The sequence below is a fragment of the Capsicum annuum genome, chromosome 9, assembly GCF_002878395.1.
Source record: "Capsicum annuum cultivar UCD-10X-F1 chromosome 9, UCD10Xv1.1, whole genome shotgun sequence".
Lineage (NCBI taxonomy): Eukaryota > Viridiplantae > Streptophyta > Magnoliopsida > Solanales > Solanaceae > Capsicum > Capsicum annuum.
The window spans coordinates 218,654,822-218,674,261 of NC_061119.1; the positions used below are offsets into that span (position 1 = coordinate 218,654,822).

At 33.8% G+C, this 19,440-nt stretch overlaps 2 protein-coding genes across 3 annotated transcripts; one reads left to right on the forward strand and one right to left on the reverse strand.

Annotated features, from left to right (window-relative positions):
• Nucleotides 1-383: 383 nt before the first annotated feature.
• On the forward strand, nt 384-3,536 carry LOC107840779 (EIN3-binding F-box protein 1-like). Its single transcript, NM_001324589.1, is given in 2 exon segments — nt 384-486; nt 1,552-3,536. Coding segments are annotated over 2 exon segments (1,914 nt in total). The 5' UTR covers nt 384-461; the 3' UTR covers nt 3,441-3,536.
• Nucleotides 3,537-6,564: 3,028 nt separating this feature from the next.
• LOC107840781 (CBL-interacting serine/threonine-protein kinase 24) lies at nt 6,565-16,172 on the reverse strand. Of its 2 annotated transcripts, none has more exons than XM_016684687.2 (15): nt 16,016-16,172; nt 14,043-14,209; nt 13,367-13,429; nt 13,143-13,214; nt 12,069-12,173; nt 11,913-11,987; nt 11,755-11,808; nt 10,915-11,040; nt 10,713-10,802; nt 9,160-9,282; nt 8,877-8,996; nt 8,280-8,396; nt 7,670-7,726; nt 7,509-7,583; nt 6,565-6,982 (listed from the first exon to the last, which is right to left on the reverse strand). In XM_016684687.2, the coding sequence occupies exons 2-15, from the start codon at nt 14,205-14,207 to the stop codon at nt 6,851-6,853; spliced, it is 1,374 nt and encodes a 457-aa protein (XP_016540173.1). In that variant the 5' UTR covers nt 14,208-14,209; nt 16,016-16,172; the 3' UTR covers nt 6,565-6,850. The 2 variants fall into 2 exon arrangements, with proteins under 2 accessions (XP_016540173.1, XP_047252628.1); XM_047396672.1 differs by having other exon boundaries at nt 14,043-14,216; nt 16,016-16,155.
• Between the last annotated feature and the right edge of the window lie 3,268 nt (nt 16,173-19,440).

A 19,440-nucleotide genomic window follows, 5' to 3' on the forward strand; every position in this document is an offset into this window, starting at 1 on the left:
ATGACACGTTTATCGAGGAGTAACAGGTCGATCGATTGTTTAGCTGGTTGGAGGTACTGAGTACTCATACTAGTGGCTTACCTTTGAAGAATAAACCGAAAAATACCAGCTTGATGGAATGATTCATTGAACTCACCAAATACATTTAATTTGTAAAATAACCATAATTTTTTTATATATATAAAACTATATATTATAATTTATATATATACAATAACATGTTGTGAACCAAAGAAAATCATTCATTCTTTCTTTTTCTCTCTCTAAGGGCCTTAATCTCTCTCTCTCTCTCTCTCTCTCTCTCTCTCTTTTTTTGCCCCTAAGTTTGTTTGGGGTTCTTGATTTTTTTCATGTGGAGTGCAATTCTTGATTAAAGATTTAATCTTGGTTGTGATTTTCTTGGTTCAAAGTTTGATCTTTCTTGCTTTACATTTTGAGTTTTCTCAACAAGAAGAACAGTCATGCCTGCTCTTGTTAATTACAGTGGTGAGTTTTCTTTAGCTTTTTCCAATTTTTTCCTCTTTTTTTTTTTTAATGCTTTTTGAGTTATGGGGTTGTTGATATTTCAGTGAATTTTTAAGGTGTAGTTACAGTCTTTATTTTTCTTGATTCTTTCATGTTTTATGAGTGATGGGGTTGTTGATATCTCATGAATATAGTATGTAACTTTAGATAAGTGCATGATTGTTGAGTATTGAGGTGAATATGAGCATTAATTTACTGAAATGAAGATGATTTATTTAGGTTTAGATGTAATAATTTATGTATCATGAATAAAGTTTGTAACTTTGTATGGATTAATGATTGTTTTGAGGTGAATTTGAGCTAATATTTACTGAATTTGAGATGGATTTTAGGCTTTGATCTAATCATGTGTTTATATCATGGATAAAGCTTGTAACTTTGTATAGATTCATGATTGTTTGAGGTTAATTTGTGCTAATATTTACTGAAATGGAGATGGATATTAGGTTTGGATCTAATCATAAGTTTATAACTCGGTATAGATTCGTGATTTTTGAGGTAAATATGAGCATTAATTTACTGAAATGAAGATGATTTTTTTAGGTATATATAAATCTAATCATGTTTTTTAATCATGAATAGATTTTATAGCTTTGTATTGTTACATGATTGTTGAGGTGAATTTGAGCTAATATTTACTGAAACGGAGATGGATCTTTATGTTTAGATCCACTGATCCAATAATCTTTATGTTTTGATGAGTATGGTTATTACTGAGAAGACAGACTTTCTGTGTTTGGTAGATCTTTATTTGTATTGTGTTTTGAATCTATATTAAAGATCAGGCAATTTATTGAAGAAACTGTTGATAAGAATTACTCTTTTGGTTCTGTATATAGAATTTTTGTAACTATCTGATCTGAAAATATCTACCTAATAGATAGATTTATAGCTTCAATTTACATGTGATAATTGTTTTTCTGTTATAGTTTTTGTTAAGACGTGCCTGGATACTTGTGAGTTCTTTTATTAGAGAAAATTTGATGGAAAATATATCTGACAACAATCTTGCTCCTTTGACTTCAGGTGATGATGAGTTGTATTCTGGCGGATCATTTTGTTCTGCAGATTTGGGTCTCATGTTGTCTTTGGGTCATGCTGAAGTTTACTGTCCTCCTAGGAAGAGGTCGCGCATTTCTGGCCCGTTTGTTGTTGAAGACCGATCAAAGGGTCCATCTCTCGATGATCTTCCCGATGAATGCCTATTTGAGATCCTCAGACGATTGCCTGGAGGCCGTGAAAGGGGTGCAGCGAGTTGTTTGTCTAAGCGTTGGCTTATGCTGTTGAGTAGCGTCCGGAGCTCTGAAATTTGTAGGAGCAAGAGCTATACCAATCTAAATGACTCAACAATGATCTCTAAAGATGAAGATCTTGAAGTTGAATGCGATGGATACCTTACTAGGTGTGTGGAAGGGAAGAAAGCTACTGATGTTAGACTTGCTGCTATTGCAGTTGGGACTTCTACCCGCGGAGGACTAGGAAAGCTTTCTGTCCGAGGGAGTAACTCAGTTCGTGGTATCACTAATGTTGGTCTATCCGCGATCGCGCATGGTTGCCCTTCTCTCAGGGTCCTATCATTGTGGAATGTTCCTTGTATTGGAGATGAAGGTCTCTTGGAAGTTGCAAGGGAATGCCGTTCATTAGAAAAGCTAGATCTAAGCCATTGCCCTTCAATCTCCAACAGGGGTCTTGTCGCAATAGCAGAGAATTGCCCGAGCTTGACTTCGTTGACAATTGAATCTTGTCCCAATATTGGGAACGAGGGCTTGCAAGCTATTGGAAGATGTTGCAACAAACTACAGTCTCTTACAATTAAGGACTGTCCACTTGTTGGGGATCAGGGAATTGCCAGTATTCTGTCATCGGGTGCTTCAATGTTGACAAAAGTGGAACTACACTGTCTAAACATCACAGATTTCTCCCTTGCAGTCATTGGTCACTATGGCAAGCAGATTACTAATCTGTGTCTTAGTTCACTTCGTAATGTGAGTCAGAAGGGATTTTGGGTCATGGGTAATGCCAAGGGTCTCCAGTCTCTGGTTTCTTTGACAATCACCCTATGCTGGGGAGCCACAGATGTCGGTCTTGAAGCAGTTGGAAAGGGTTGCCCAAATCTTAAACGTATGTGCATTCGCAAGTGTTGCATTGTTTCCGACTGCGGAGTTGTTGCTTTCGCTAAAGAGGCTGGATCTCTTGAGTGCTTAAACTTGGAGGAGTGCAACAGGATTACCCAAATAGGTATCCTTAACGCAGTTTCAAACTGCAGGAAGTTAAAGTCTCTTTCCCTAGTGAAGTGCATGGGAATCAAGGATCTAGCTCTACAAACTTCCTTGTTGTATCCATGTGAATCTCTTCGGTCCTTGTCTATCCGAAGCTGTCCAGGGTTCGGGAGTACTAGCTTAGCTATGATTGGTAAGCTCTGCCCTAAGCTGCATAAATTAGATCTCAGCGGGCTCTGTGGAATAACCGATGCTGGTCTTCTCCCACTCTTGGAGAGCTGTGAAGGACTTGTTAAGGTGAATCTTAGTGACTGCCTGAACTTGACAGATCAAGTGGTGCTCTCGTTGGCTGCACGACATGGCGAGACCCTTGAATTGCTGAATCTTGATGGATGCAGGAAGGTTACGGATGCAAGTTTGGTGGCAATTGCAGATAATTGCTCATTACTTAATGATCTTGATGTTTCTAAGTGTGCAATAACTGATTCTGGTGTAGCTGCTTTATCCCGTGGAGTGCAAGTGAATTTGCAGGTCCTTTCTTTATCTGGTTGCTCCATGGTATCAAACAAGAGTGTCCCTTCTCTTAAAAAGTTGGGAGAGTGTCTACTTGGTTTGAATCTCCAACATTGCTCCATTAGTTGCAGTTCAGTCGAGCTTCTCGTGGAGGACTTGTGGAGGTGTGATATTTTCTCCTAAACTGAGAAAGGGCACGAGGAAAGGAAATGCATCGACGGATATTCAAAAGCTATATTGGTTCATTCAGCCTGGCAATTACAGAAGCAAACACGAGTGTTCGTTTTTTTAGCCCATATATCCACGGCCATCTGATACTTCTTCAGTATCTCGGTTGTTTTCCGGGAGGCTATGGCATACAACTTTTTTCCACCATTTTTTGCAGGCTTCATCAAATCCAAGCCTGTTTCAACCATTTTTGGTCTCACATGACCACCTCTATCATGCCATGGTTTCCTGTGAATACAGTCACCTAGTACTGATACTAAAATTTTCACTCATGTCGCTCCTCGAAAAACCAGGCGGTTTGAATCATTCAGCTCAAGCTTCTACAGACGAGATCCATCGCTCATTTTCCTCCTTCGCGCTTAGCTACATTGCAGAATCAGACAGTAGTTCTACTAGTTTTTCATGTTCAGCAAGTCATTAGTGTTTATTGTAAGTATCTATTATGTGTCTTTTAGACTTCGTTGCTTTGTGCAATTTCTGTTTTGTGGTGTCTGTTATTCAAGGAGCTTGGCTATTACAACCTTATCTAGGTTGTCTTTTTTCCTTTACCAAGTCCTAGTTTTTGATAGGATTGTCATCAATGTCCTATTTTTAGCAGGTTCCATATATTCAGATTTGTAATCTTGCAACTATGTTTTTATATAAATGAAGTGGTAGTTTGTTTTGAATTGTGTTTATGTCTGTTGTATTCCTTACTATATTTCATTTAGATATTCGAACTGAGTTGAAATTAAAAGCAAGTTACTGGTTATAACAGGTTAAAATACATCGACAGACAAGATGTAGTAACAAGGTTGGAAATTTCACACTGAGTTTCAAAATATAAAGAAGTAAATACATAAAAAGCGATCGTATACGTCCTCGGATGTAAGGATAAATTTACTACTATAAAAAACCTATTCCTGAAATTGCAGTCAGTCTTGCTACCTCTTTATTTGTTGCCCCCTACTTGCTCATTCGCAATTACTACCACAAGAAAGTCACCCAAGTTTCGAGCTTGTGATCCTCCGTTGAGTGTGAGTTCAATTGAATGAATCTGTCAAGCCGGTGGACCTAATACTGATGTACCCGGGTTAGCACCCTCTCTCCTATTGTTGTGCACGTGAACTTATGATCTCTTTGCAAAATTAGATATTTTATGTACATATTATTAAGAAGGTTAGAACATTGAGTTATTTATCTAAAAGCACTTATTATGTTTTAGAAATTCTAAATTCGCTTATGCTGATGTTGCTTTTAGTGAAAATTTTAGCTCCGCGACTTTAAGAGCAGCCACTATGTTTGAAATTGTGAGACCAACTATGGTTTTAGATAAATTCATAAAATGTCATTTAAGTTTTGAATTCATCCCCTAACAAGTGGTACACTTTTGATATATATATATATATATATATATGTTATAATGCAGATTCAATGTATTGGATTTTGATAATGTTAATGCAAATTCAATGGACTGAACATGTAGGTCCAGTGTAGGCCAAGTGTTTTAGTGATATGTTTTTAAGTTATTACATTTTTGGTGAACTTTGTCTCTTTCTTTTATGCTTTTATTAAAGTCAAAAAGTATTATTAGGGGTATATATTGGATCAGTCTTTTTCAAATAATTTAAGTATTATTAGGGGTATATATTGAATGAGTCTTTTTCAAATAATTTGTGGAGGGCTTTGATGGCCTAAACAAAAAACAGTGTAGTGAGGTCTCAATATAACAATCATCTTCTATAATAGTTTATTATAACGATTACATTTTTTTTTTATGTGTTTGTTATACTGTTATCTGTCCTGAATCGGGGTTTATCGAAAACGGTCTTTTTACTTTCACTGAGGTAGTGGTATAATCTGCGTACACTTTACCCTCCTCAGACCCCACTATGTGAGAATACACTAGATATATTGTTGTTATTGTTGTAACGATTACGTATTTTACACCATTGATATTTCATGTTATATATTATAAAAATAACGATCAAAATATGAATTATTACCTTAACAATCAGTTGTTCCTTTTTTCTACCTAAACTCTCGTTGGTTGTTTCATCTTCATGTTTGAACTATCACATGTATTAAAACACATCTAGTTGCATAGATGGTGATAATTTAAGTAAAAAAAAAAGGGAAGGAATAACTAATAATTGGCTTAATTAAGATGTATGTTAATACATAGATGGTTATAGTTCAAATAGAATGGGGTGTGAAACTCAAAAAAAAAAAGTAAAACTTTAGATGTGTTTTTAACCATTAATTATATGTTTGTATGTTATCCTTAACCAACATTTTGCTATAACAATAAAAAAAAAAATATTGAAACAAACGACGCTGTTATAGAAAGATTTGATTATACTATAATTGTCAAATTATATGGAAAACCCTCATGTCTTATTATCTTTCATCAACCTAAAATATATAGCTCCAAATGGATGGTGGCTTCTACCATTATAGCCTCTACCAAAATGGACCAAAATTTGCTCTTTATTTTTAATGCTCTCCTAATTTCTCACAACAAGAACCAAAGGAGAAAGCCATCCTCATCTTCTTTTCTTTTCTTAATGATAAAATTTTGTAGTCATATATATGTTAGAGATAAGCATCCAGTATCCTCAAACTATGGCCAAATTTGCTACGACACACTTCAACTTCACAAAGGTCCTATTACTCTCCTGAAATAATTTTAGGATATTTTTTTCATCCTTTTGTGCTGACGTGACACCTTTATTACATAAAATGGAGCCCCCATCAAAGGTGTCACATCAGTTAAAAAGGATAACAAAAATACGCTAAAAATTTAGTTCAGGGGATTATAGGACCCACGTGAAGTTGAAGTGTGTCGCAGCAAATTTGGTCATAGTTCAGGATTACTACATGTTTTACTAAATGTTATGACATATTTGAAAAATAAGTTTGCAAAAAGTATTGATCATCCTGTAGAAGAACATATCCCTAGCTTGATTCAAATGAAACTTAGTTGTTGCATTGCATGCATGAAAGAAAACTTTGGCACGACCTTTAAGATTCTTAGTACTGAACTTACTTTACTTTCTAAACTATGAATTTGGATCTCGTATTTGTTGATATTTTCGTGTGTTTTCACTAAAAAATTATATTCTGCATCAAAAATATTGAGTTCAGATTAATCCATGTCGAATCATTGAATTCACCCTTGAGCTTAGAGCGAAGGCATGGGTGAAAAGAGAAGTTTCTCCTCGGATTCAGAGTCGCAGTAGCGGATTTAGGATTTAGAAGTTGTGGGTACTCGAAAGGTTCAAACACACATATTGACACCCAAAACATTCAGCTATATTCTTGTCTCTTTTTTTTCCAAAAATTTTTATATATACGATTCAGATTTTTTAGTATGAATACAAGATCTATGAAAAAGCTATTGAGTTCGTCCGAACCTCCGTGCCGCACTGTGGCTCCGCCCCTGTCTTGAGCCACCCCTGGCCCTCCTTTGGTTTCCAAATGATGTTGTCAATTTTAGTGCAGAAGGTTTTGTAGAACTGCAAATGCACATAACAAAGGCCTGTTAACAGGAGCCAAAATTTTCACTAAGGGGGTTCAAAATCGAAAGAAGTAGGCACACGAACTAGCCAAAGAGGGTTCAACATCAATTATATGTACAGAAAAAATAATTTTAGCCATATATAAATAGTATAATTTTCTGTCGAAGGGGGTTCGGGTGAACTCCCTAACCATAAGGTGTGCAGTTATCTAAACTTCATGGAATTCCTTAAAGAAGCTTAATATAAGAATTGTAATGCAAGCCACAGCAAAAAACTAAAGTACTACTCATTCCGTCTCAATTTATGTGGCACTATCTGAATGAGCACGGAATTTAAGAAAGAAAGCAAAAATTTGAAACTTGTGGTCTAAAACGTCTAAATCAATTTTGTGGTTATAGATCATCTCAATAACGGCAAAATGAGAAGTCTGAAGTTGATGACTCTTTTTTTGACTAACTAAAAAGAAAAGTGTGCCACGTTGATTGGATGGAGGGAGTAGTAATAGTTGAGTGTAGAAGCAGACCTTATGATATTCGAGGGTGTCGCCGGCAGCCTTTCTAACATCAACCATAAAAAGGGAGGGTGCTACTTGGAAAACCTTTACAAATTAACGAAAGAGAGATCAAAAGAACATAAGAAACACCAATCTTACAATGTGTTAGTTCATGATGTTTTGAAAGTTACCTCCAAAACAACAGCAAATTGACCGGCCCTATTTGTCGTTACTCCCTCAATTCTTGTCTGCGATGAGAATAGTGGTTGAACAAATCAATGCGCACTCAATAAAGAGAACTTACCCAGCATATTGCGGTTTAAAAACATGATTTTAGAACCACAAAGCCTTAAAGAAAATTTACAATAAGTTAAGTACCCACTGCCGAAAAGTAGGAGTGGTGTGGTGGTACTCCTCACTCTCCGTTTTTAAGCAACGGTGACCGTTAAGGCAGACAATTTGTCAACCATCATGGAGTCAAGTTAAGCAACATGCGACTAAATCTTATGTGGCACGGTTATGATTTTCCTCCTGATAAAGAGCAGGAAAAATGGAAAGGTGAATTCCTACTGTTCCATTTTCTTTGATGTTGGTTGCCCAAGAATTGGGACGAAATTCACTGTATAGTAAGGATAGGGAATTGCGGTTGATAGATAGTGTGAAAAAGGTGAAAATTTGCTGACAGTCATAGTTGATCACATCGAAATTGAATATTCAATCACAACGATGCTTCATCCTGATTCACTTGTTCCCATATTAGAATCACCTTTCCCTGAATTATATGGAAATTTAGAAATATACCTTGTAATCGCGTGTGTGGACCTTAAGACCCAACGATTCTGAGGCTGCTTCAATAGTTTCAATGATGACTTTAGCAGGTTCGCGAGAAACAAATCGAGTTTGACGCTTGACATAATCCTGCAAGAATGAGAAAGGCAATTACTCTTTGCTATAACAAGGAAGTTGTGAAACCTTTTTAGCAAAAAGAAGACCTACTATACATGTTAGTGTTTTTAAGTTAGTACAAATCTTAATAACTCAATCATTAAAAATATAAGCTATTCAAATCATATCTGACACATTTCTTCGTAACAAAAGAAGGGAACATATTTGATCGAAAATTGGATTTAGAAAAGTTGGTAGTATGTAGAATTGGATCTGACTACAATGAGAAGGAGAAAAAACGATGCCCAAATAGAAGGAGAGAAACTAACTAAAAAGAGCACACTAACTAAAAAGTTAAACGAAGAAACAATTTACATCTCGCATTAGATTCCCTTCCTTATCTAAGAAACAAAATGCTTATAGGAAGAACCGGGAGAAAGAGAAGAAACAGATGAAGTTGAAATGAATTAAACTCTGCAAACTTTGGTCCGTGAACTAAATTAATCATTGTACCTGACGTCTGTCAAACAAGGCTGATAGATTCAATCCCTGAGATAGTGTTATCATCTCAAACGCATTCATTATCCAGGGGCCACTCTCACTGTCTTCGGATTTTTCGCTGACAAATGCATCCTGCACAATTGAAATTAGAACATATCAAAATCTATAACGGAAGATACAGTGGTGCAATAGCAGGCTAAATCCAGAGTACACCATTTATCTTAAATTTGATCATTTCCTCATCGTCCAGATATACTAGTTAGCATACTAGAAAACGAATGTAAATGGATTCAACCTCAATGTCATTGAACACAGCACGCACATCATCAAGATTCACTACTTCATCTGCTTTAGCTCTAACAGCTATGTAGTTTTTCCGGAACCAAGGGTCTCGTTTTATCCCTTCAATCTTGATCCGCTGCATGTACACGGTTCTGAGTAAATCGATATGAAAACACTAAAAGGACTTCTGTACCAGTTATGCTGAAGTTTCACAAATTAACGAACAACAAAAAAGATGAGAAAAGGAGCATTTATACTAAACAAAAGCAAGGAACGAGCAGAAGGCGTGCATAAGGCATTTTTCACCTTTAAAATGACCTTAAAAGGGATCTGTATAACCAATCCAGGAAATTTGGATGGGCTTTAATCCATGTTGAGCAATAAATTCATGTTTTCAGTTCTAATGAAACAGAGGTTTTCCTCTCAATGAAGCAATTTGTCACAAACTCACAATATTCTACATGGTAACGGATTTCGAAGAAAAAAAGTTCCTTCATGATGGAATATCACAGTTTTGTCCCATTTCCTGTGATAGTATTTGATCGGACAAAGAGCTTAATTTAAAATATTTTTATATTACGATACTAGAAGAAAATATTAAACCAATGGTTGGAAAGTTAATTTGATTTAGTCTGATGGATAAAACATTACATCAAATCAAAAGTAAAACAGTTTGAAAACTTTAATGAAAGTAAATTTCTTGAACGTAGTGAAAGTTATAAAAATGTACTAGAGTCAAACATTTTCTGACGTTTCATGACCACTGAAAATATCCAGATAAAGTAAAGAATATTGTATTTAATGTATGTATTACTGCAGAAATTTGTGTCTTCTTTACACTGGTATTAGCATTCTAAAAAGCCGAGTGTCTTATCGGGAACATACTCTCTACCTAACAAAGGGAGGAGGGGCAAGGTCTGCATACACCCTACCCTCCCTACCCTCCCTGGAATCCACTGGTGGAACTATACTTGGTATGTTGTTGTTGTATTAATGCAGAACAATGCCTTGCAAGTGTGTGAAGTTCTTTCATCGGCTTCTTGCTATTATTCATCGAAGCCATCTTAGCTGTTTCATCTATCATGTCCAATAACTACAAATGTTCTCTTCTTGATAAATTGTAAATACAAAAGTAATTCTGCTGCACTTCAGGTAACGAAGTTCTGGGTGCAGTTTGGTTAACTCGCCAAAAATTATGAAGGCAGACTCTTTTGCTTGACCAAATCAAACAAAAAGCATGTCTAAAGAGTGCATGTGTTATTCACATTTCAATGATTTCATGTTTGAGGTCTCCTATACAACAACACACACCCAACGTACTCCCACAAAGTGGGGTCTGGGGAGGGTAAAGTGTACGCAGTCCATACCACTACTATTGAGGTCTCCTATATATTTACAAAAATTTTATCCGCTACGTAGGGAGATCCCATTCTAGGTAGTTTACTACCTTCAGATCTCTTCAAGTGCAACTTTAATGTCATTAGCTTGTAATAGATTGAAAAATTAAGTGACAAATAGGCAATGCGACACCGTTATTTTCAGAGTGAAAAATATCAGTGCACTTACAGTTTGAGGGTTTGGATCAATAATTTTTCGTATCAATGATGTTGCACCAGGAAAAAACCAGAACGGGCAGGAAAATTCAGCAGCCTTGATCTGTTCATAATCATTAGCATTCGTAACTATATAAGATTCAAAAGATATCACTTGGCAGAATTACCGATGCTTCCATTTAACACATCACAAATGCATGATTAGTGCATCTAACCTTCGTATACAAGGTAGGAAGGTCTGCCTCATCAAATGGAAGATATCCTGCCATCAAAACATAAAGGATGATACCACATGACCACACATCCGCCGCAGCACCATCATAACCTTGGTTATCTAACACCTGAAGAATTAATTAAGAGTAATAAGCCAAGCTACCACAGAAAAAGGCCAAACATATTCTCATATAAGAAAACATCTTAAGCAAATTAACATATGTTCAACAATCGACATGGTTCAGAAAAATGCAACGTGCTGCAAACCTCTTATATTAAACAATTCAGCACAAGGTTATGATGTTACCCAAGAAAGGTAAATGAAGATAACTGCAATGATTTGAAGGTAAATTACTACAGGGTCATGGAAAGGAAATAGAGAATTCTCTTTCGTTTGAAGCCTAATCAAAATCCAATTGATCATGCTAGGTAAAGGGTTGGCAATGAATTGAAATGAAGACAATCAACATTCTGTACAGGCACCATGACATGAAGGTGCACTCTCATCGTCCATAAGATTTTACCTAGGCAGAACCAAACATTCATTGGAGCTGGAAGTGACATATTAATGGATAAGAAAATGTCGTGAATGAATTTACTACTAATTAAGAAAATAAGATTGCTTATGACAACTAATTACTAAACCAGGACTACATTCGTAAAAGTACATCTTTGCCTCTTAGCTCACAATTTAAAGTATAAATGAGAAAAGGGTTTTGAGGATAACAGGCCAATCAAATGAAGAATGGCGTGTTGCATGTACAAATCAAGAACAACACACTCATAAGAATTATTAAGAAGTAACTGAATGGTTCAAACTTCAAACTACATATGCATCATACCTCAGGTGCAACATAATTTGGAGTCCCGCAAGTGGTATAGAGGAGCTCAACTCCCTGTTAGAGATTTGAGTAAATGCCCCTTTAGAAGCTCAAATTAACAAGGAAAGAAACAAAAATGGATATACCATCCAATGCAACCAACATTAGATGCTGCTTACTTGTTGAGGCAATGCGCTAAGCCCAAAGTCAGAAACTTTTAAGTTCTCTTGGAAATCAAGAAGCAAATTTTCAGGCTGGAGAACACGGAACGACAATGGTTAAAAGATTAGGATAGATAACTTCTGCAACATATTTCCCAATCAGCAATTGCAGACCTTCAAATCTCGGTGGTAAACACCCTTGCTGTGACAGTGAGCAATTGCATCTATGAGTTGTTGAAAGTATCTCCTTGCTTCATCCTCAGAAAGCCTACCTAGATGCTATAAATTGAACGAATATATCATTGAAGATCCAGATGCATTACTAAATTTGAAAATCACACATTGATAATTCATCAAGGGAGAAGGAAAAAAGTAAAGACGCAAGTGACTAATTGGAAACTGGACTACTATCAATGAACTAGTCTATACTCACGTAACCCAACAATTTATATACTTGATGAAGATTGGATCTAGCTGATCTCCTGTCCATCATTGTGGACAAAAGATCGTGCATTTCATACCAACTATTCAGACATCATTTAAAAAAAAATGAGCAAAGTTCATTAGGCTAAAAGAACCTTTCTAGATAGAGTCCATCCCCGACAGAGAAAACTGGTTTGAAGCTAAACTGTCACACACAAGGTAAGCATATCCAATCATTATCTCGCTTAAAATAAGACTGCCAACACCTAGCTAGCGGGACCTCTTGGTCAGATGGAATTTTCGACTTACTCTGGCAATTCAACACACTCTTAAACTACTTTCAGTGTGAAGAAACGGATCTCCAAGCTTTCCACATAAAAAGTGTGGCCTGGAACTACTATTCATTTGAATACAAGAGTTTTTTTTGTTTGTTTGTTTCTGATATCTCAGAATGCCTCTATTTTCCAGATAAAAAGAGAGATATCTCAGTCATGCCTCTATGTCTCATCATACAGATTACTCCACCAGTCTATTGCTTTGTGAATATTGTACTGGATGCACCAAAGATATCAGCTGATCACTCCATTATTTACTTCCCCATTCTCTATGAAGTATCTTCACCCAAACTACAACTTATCCTAATAAATGAAGATTATCAATTCGTAGAAACTCGTCATAGGCATGATCGTAGTTGCAATTATGTCTCACTCGTGCCTCTATTCTCATTTACAGACTCCTCTCCAGGATTTATCAGATAGAAGAGTCTGTATAAGTTATTGATTTAAAGAAGGAAAAATATTATTGAAAATTCTGAAGGATTCTTACAATTTTATCATAAAGCTCTCCTCCAGCGACAAACTCCTGAATGATATATATTGTTGTCTGGCTAGCTAAAACCTACAAGGATATAGAAAAAATCAACAAACATCAGCAATGCCAAACATGCGAGAAAATAGAACAACCAAAGTCATGGTAGTACTAGTAATATGCATACCCTTCTCAAAAAAAAACTAGTAATATGCATATATTTGTTCCTTTTTTTTTTTTACCTCATGAAGCCGAACTATGCAAGGGTGCCTAACAATCTTCATTACAGATATCTCTCTTTCGATCTGGAAACCATCTCAAACAACAGCAGATTGATCAGTCAAAAATGCCAGAGAAGAAGAACAAGGACAGTAAAACAATCACATACATACCCCAGAATATGCTCTCTTAACACAAAAATCTATTACAAGTGAAAAAAGACAATCAAAATCCAATATGATTAAAACTTAATTATTTACACAGCTTAACTGTTGCCAACCATCAGTTAAAAAGTTTGAAAATCCATCAATCTACTGAAATTTGGCTGTAGTTACTCAACAATGGATGAACATGTTGATATTACTAGTGGGATTCAGCTCAGACACCTAGCATATTCACATAGTTCAATTGCTATGGCTACAATGTTGAATATGAGCTTAATAGTCACCACGGAAACTGTCATGGTTACTCTTGATTCAAATCAGATCAGAAAAGCCTATTGAAGTTTGACAGAAGGTATTTCTGACCTAGATTCAAGAATAATCGCTTTGCAGATTGGAATAACTTTTCTAATTTATCAAGCTCCAACCTTTAGATATAGGATATATGAACACCACCGTTATCAAAACAAAATACAAAAATGCAGGACACATAAGGCATAAACTTGAGAGTTTTACGAAAGGAAGTATATTTTAATACCTGTTCAACCATTCTATGCTTAAGAATGGTGCTTTTGGCCAAGACTTTAATGGCAACATTCTCTCCAGTCTCAGTGTTTCGTGCAAACTTAACTTTGGCAAATGTCCCTTCACCAATAGTTCTGCCAACTTCATACTTCCCAAGCTTTCTCTTCACTTTCTTCATCTCTAAATACTCATTTCCCACGGATTCACAAAAGTTAGCAACCTTTAACTATAGCTCATCAAAAAATTGTCAATTGAATCATAATAGAACTAATCAATAATCTAGATCAAGGCACATTGACCATGTATAACATGTTTAAATGCACAAATATAATAAATATGCAATTTTCATAGGTAAAAAAAAGGCTTAATATAGCTCATCAAAAACCTGTCCAATTGAATCATAATATAACTAATCAATAATCTAGATCAAAGCACATTGACCATGTATAACATGTTTAAATGCACACATATAACAAATATGCAATTTTCATAGGTAAAAAAATGGTTTAATATATAGTCAGTCTCTTAAACTTGTCAACATATGTCATTTGGACAAATCGAACTAAGTATTGTTCCAATTGAACGCTCAAACTCCTAATAAATTATTCCAATTAGACACTTGCGATTCAAATTTTTGAAAAACTTCTGCACGTGTTTTCATCCGTATATTAAAACAAAATATGTCATCTCCTTTAATTATACTTCAAGTAGAAAATGCTTGGGGTTTTACGGCTTGCAAATGCGTATATAATTAAAGAAAATCGCATATTTTACATGGTCAACTTAACTACTAAATAAACGGTAAGAACATAAGAGAAAAGATTATCACAATTCGAAAGGAAAGTGTCTAATTGGAATACTTTATTAGGAGTCGAGGCATTCAATTGAAACAAGGCTTAGTTCGAGCGTCTAAATGGAATATCCTAACAAGTTTAAGTTGTTGATTATATATTAAGCCTATAAAAAATCTTATGACCTTTACATACTCATATGACTTAAGAAAGAGTTAATGATCAAAATATGATTTTATTTTTTTTTTTAATTTCATACCACAACTATCAAATGTGTGAGTTTTCTACCTAAACTATTTATCAAAATACGCTTTCAACTATCAATTGTTCACTTTTCCTACATAAACTATTTATCAAAATACGCTCTCAACTATGAATCATTCAGTTTTCCTACCTAAACTATTTATCAAAATACGCTCTCAACTAACAATTGTTCACTTTTCCTGCCTAAACTATTTATCAAAATACACTTTCATCTATCAATTGTTCACGTTTCCTGCCTATACTATTTATCAAAATATGCTTTCAACTATCAATTGTTCACTTTTCCTACCTAAACTATTTATCAAAATACGCTTTCAACTACCAATTGTTCACTTTTCCTACCTAAACTATTTATCAAAATACGCTTTCAACTATCAGTCTAGATTGTTTTATTTTGAGTTAGGATATATCGAAAACAGCCTCTCTATCTCACATCTGAGATAGTGGTATGGACTGCGTACACTTACCTTCCCCAGACCCCACTTGATGGGAATATACTGGGTACGTTGTTGTTGTTGTCACTTTCAACTATCAACTGTTCACTTTTCCTAGCTAAACTATTTATCAAAATGCGCTTTCAACTATCAATTATTCATTTTTCCTCCCTAAACTACTTATCAAACTACGATTTCAACTATCAATTGTTCACTTTTACTACCTAAACTACTTACCAAAACACGATTTCAACTATCGATTGTTCACTTTTCCTACCTAAACACCGATTGTGATATTTCACATAGGAAAAGTGAATAATTAACTAATCACAAAGCTTGCAAATTTACTATGTGCGGTCCGGCACTTTCGTGAACCTCGCACATAGCAGAAGCTTAGTTCACCGCAAAAATTATACTATCAACTAAAAAAAAAGCATAAAAGCTAATTTCGAATAATTAATTAGTAAAATAAAGAGAAATTCCGGTGGAATTATTACCGGAAATGGAGAAATTCCGGTGGAAAGTCGCCGGAAAAAATTGAGAATCCGGCAAATCAAATCGAATTGGAGCTGAGGTAACTTTATTGGAGAATTTTGAAATGTGGAGAATGAATGGAAGTGTTTGTTAATTTTAACCGCTCAAAATCCATTTTAAGTATTAGGTTCTTTTTTAATCACAACATTTTTTTATTTTTTTTTTTAAATAAATATGTGACCGAACTATTAGAAATAACTTATTTATATTATTCGCTATAAATTTGACTCATCTATGTCAGTGACGTTGCAGAATACTACTACTTACTACTTTCTAGGTGATGATATATAAGTTGATATACCATTTCTTTATTTTTAATCAAAAATTTCAAATTTTACTTATAGAAAATCTCCATATTTGACATAATTATTGAAAATTTTAATTTTGGATCTGTCAATATACATAATTAGCTCCTAATACATCAAGCGAAGGTATATTCTTTTTCTTTGTACAGATACATAATTTACTTTCGATACATTTTTTTTCCAATTTGAATTTGTCGAGATACATAATGCATCCAACTATTTCTTTATCTTTAATCAGAAATTTCAAATTTTACATATACGAAATCTCCATATTTATTTTGCATAATTATTGAAAATTTTAATTTTGAATCTGTCAAGATACATAATTAGCTCCCGATACATCCAGCGAAGATACGTTCTTTTCCTTCATAAAGATACATAATTAACTTTCGATACATTTTTTTCGATTCTGAATCTCTCGAGATACATAATGCATCCAATGAACATACATTTTTCCTTTGTAAAGATACATAATTAGTTTCAGATACATTTTTTCTAATTTTCGATCTGTTTAGATATATGATTAGCTCCCGACATCCAACGAAAATACATAATTAATTGGAATTTTTATAATTATCTTATAAGAGTGGAGATTTATGTAAATATAATAAGATAATGTATATGTTAATGTTATTTTTCTAATTATTAGACTACACTAATTAAATATTATTAACCAATCTTATCAACTTTATAGTTTGGTAATTGAATTGACTTATTAGACAATTAGTATACTATTTTCAGTGGGCCTAAATGTGGCTAAAATCCAAATTTAAGAAAGTCAAAGCTTTAAAAAATAAAGTGTCATATTATACTAATAAGTTTCATTTTCATTTCTTTTGAATTTGTGGTGTGTGTTGAATATAGCATTTTTTAAATGGGAATTCATTTTCAGGTTTAAATATTTAATTGCAAAAAAATTAAAAGTCATTTACTTAAAAGAAAGGGAACAAGAAATAATCAATAAATTCTAATTTTGTTGCTTATAATATCTGCCCAAGTATACTATATTGTTTTATATTCTTTTGAACCGACTGTCGAAAATATTTTTTTTACCTTACAAAGATAGTAAGGTCTGCGTATATTATCTTATGTTATATTCTTTTGAGTCGGAAATTTATCAAAAATAATTTTTCTACCCCGCAAAGATAGTAAAGTCTGCATATATTATATTATTTTTATATATTCTTTTAAGTTTGAGATTTGTCGAAAACAACTTCTCGACCTCGCAAAGATAGTAAGGTCTGCGTATATTATATTATGTTACTATTCTTTTGAGTCAGAGATCTATCAAAAACAACTTCTCTATCTCACAAAGATAGTAAGGTTTGCGTATATTATATTATTTTATATTCTTTTGAGTCGGAGATCTATCAAAAACAACTTCTCTACCTCACAAAGATACTAAGGTTTGCGTCTATTATATTATTTTATATTCTTTTGAGTCGGAGATCTATCGAAAATAACTTCTCTACTCCGCAAAGATAGTAAGGTTTTCGTATATTATATTATTTTATATTATTTTCAATCGGTGATTTATCGAAAACAACTTCTCTACCCCGCAAAGATAGTAAGGTCTGTGTATGTTATATTACTTTATATTCTTTTGAGTCGGAGATTTATCGAAAACAACTTCTCTACCCTGCAAAGATAGTAAGGTCTGCATATATATATATTATATTATTTTTATATATTCTTTGAGTTGGAGATTTATTGAAAACAACTTCTCTACACCACAAAGATAGTAAAGTTTGCGTATATCTTACCCTCTTCAGATCCTTTCTAATTTTGGTTCTTACGATATCTTCCTAAATACTATATTGTATAATATTTTTTTGAGCAGGAGATTTATCAAAAATAACTTCTCTACCCCACAAAAATAGTAAGGTCAGCATATATTCTACCCTCTTCGGGTCCTTTCTATTTTGGTTCTTACACTATCTTCCCAAGTACTATATTGTTTTATATTTTTTCGAATCGAAAATTTATCGAAAACAACTTCTCTGTGTACATTCTACCCTTTTTAAGTCTCACTGGTTAGAATTACACGAGGTATATTATTGTATATAGTCTATATGCAATATGTATTTTCTTAAATAAAGGGCTAAAAACTCACACTTTAATTAATTAAAGATAAATGTGCTTAGTCATATATTACAAGGGTACAGCAACAACATATCATTGGAATCCCAGGAGCAGAGGCAGAGGCAGAGGTAGGATTTTTTCCAAAGGGGTTCAAAATATGTAGAAAAAATAATCGAAGAGGTTTCAACATTCATTATATATATACATAAAATATAATTTTAGTGATGTATAAATAGTATAATTTTTCGTTGAAGGAGGTTAATTAGGTGAGCCCTCATTACAAAAGCTGGCTCCGTCGGCCCTGCCCACAAGTGCGGTTTAAACAGGGTAAAATGTACGCAAACCTTATCTACTACCTCATGAAGGTAGATAAGTTGTTTCCGAACTAATTAGTAAAAATTATGATTTGTCAATAAATGAAGGATGAAAGCGACATTATCCCAAATGAAAAACTAATTAATTAGTCCTAATCATGAAGAAAAAGTCAAATTACTAATCCTTTCAAAAGTGTCATTATAGCATAAAATGGAGATTAAAAAACGTGTTAATTACTCGATTAAAGTAAATCATTTGACTAATAAAAGTAAAATAGTAAATCATTTGACTAATAAAAGTAAAATAAGTACTTACTTAATTGATTGAAATTTGTTTAATATTTTGATTGATTGAAACATGTTTACTCACTTATCGTTACATTCTCGATCGAATTTAATAATTTTGATTTAAATTTCATATTCCATTTAAGAAATTTATTGAATATGTATAGAAATTATTAATATAGAATCCATTAACTTAAAAAAACTAAAATTTAAATTTTTATCACATCAGATGATGTTTATTTCGTTGGTATTTTTCAGAAAATATAAATACTTGATGATAAAAATAAGTAATTTTGTAACGTTGAGTTATTGGAATATGATATACCACGATAGATGACATATAACTTAATGATGAATTTATAATATTTGCGTAAGAATTTTTAAAGCAATTTACAATATTTG

Excerpts from the sequence above, each read along its gene's own strand:
- LOC107840781 (XM_016684687.2), bottom strand. The coding sequence starts at position 14,207 with ATGAAGAAAGTGAAGAGAAAGCTTGGGAAGTATGAAGTTGGCAGAACT. Across the intron at positions 10,803-10,914 it reads TTCCTACCTTGTATACGAAG|ATCAAGGCTGCTGAATTTTC; the intron begins GTTAGATGCACT and ends GATTATGAACAG. Across the intron at positions 7,727-8,279 it reads TCCACACACGCGATTACAAG|ACAAGAATTGAGGGAGTAAC; the intron begins GTATATTTCTAA and ends TTCTCATCGCAG.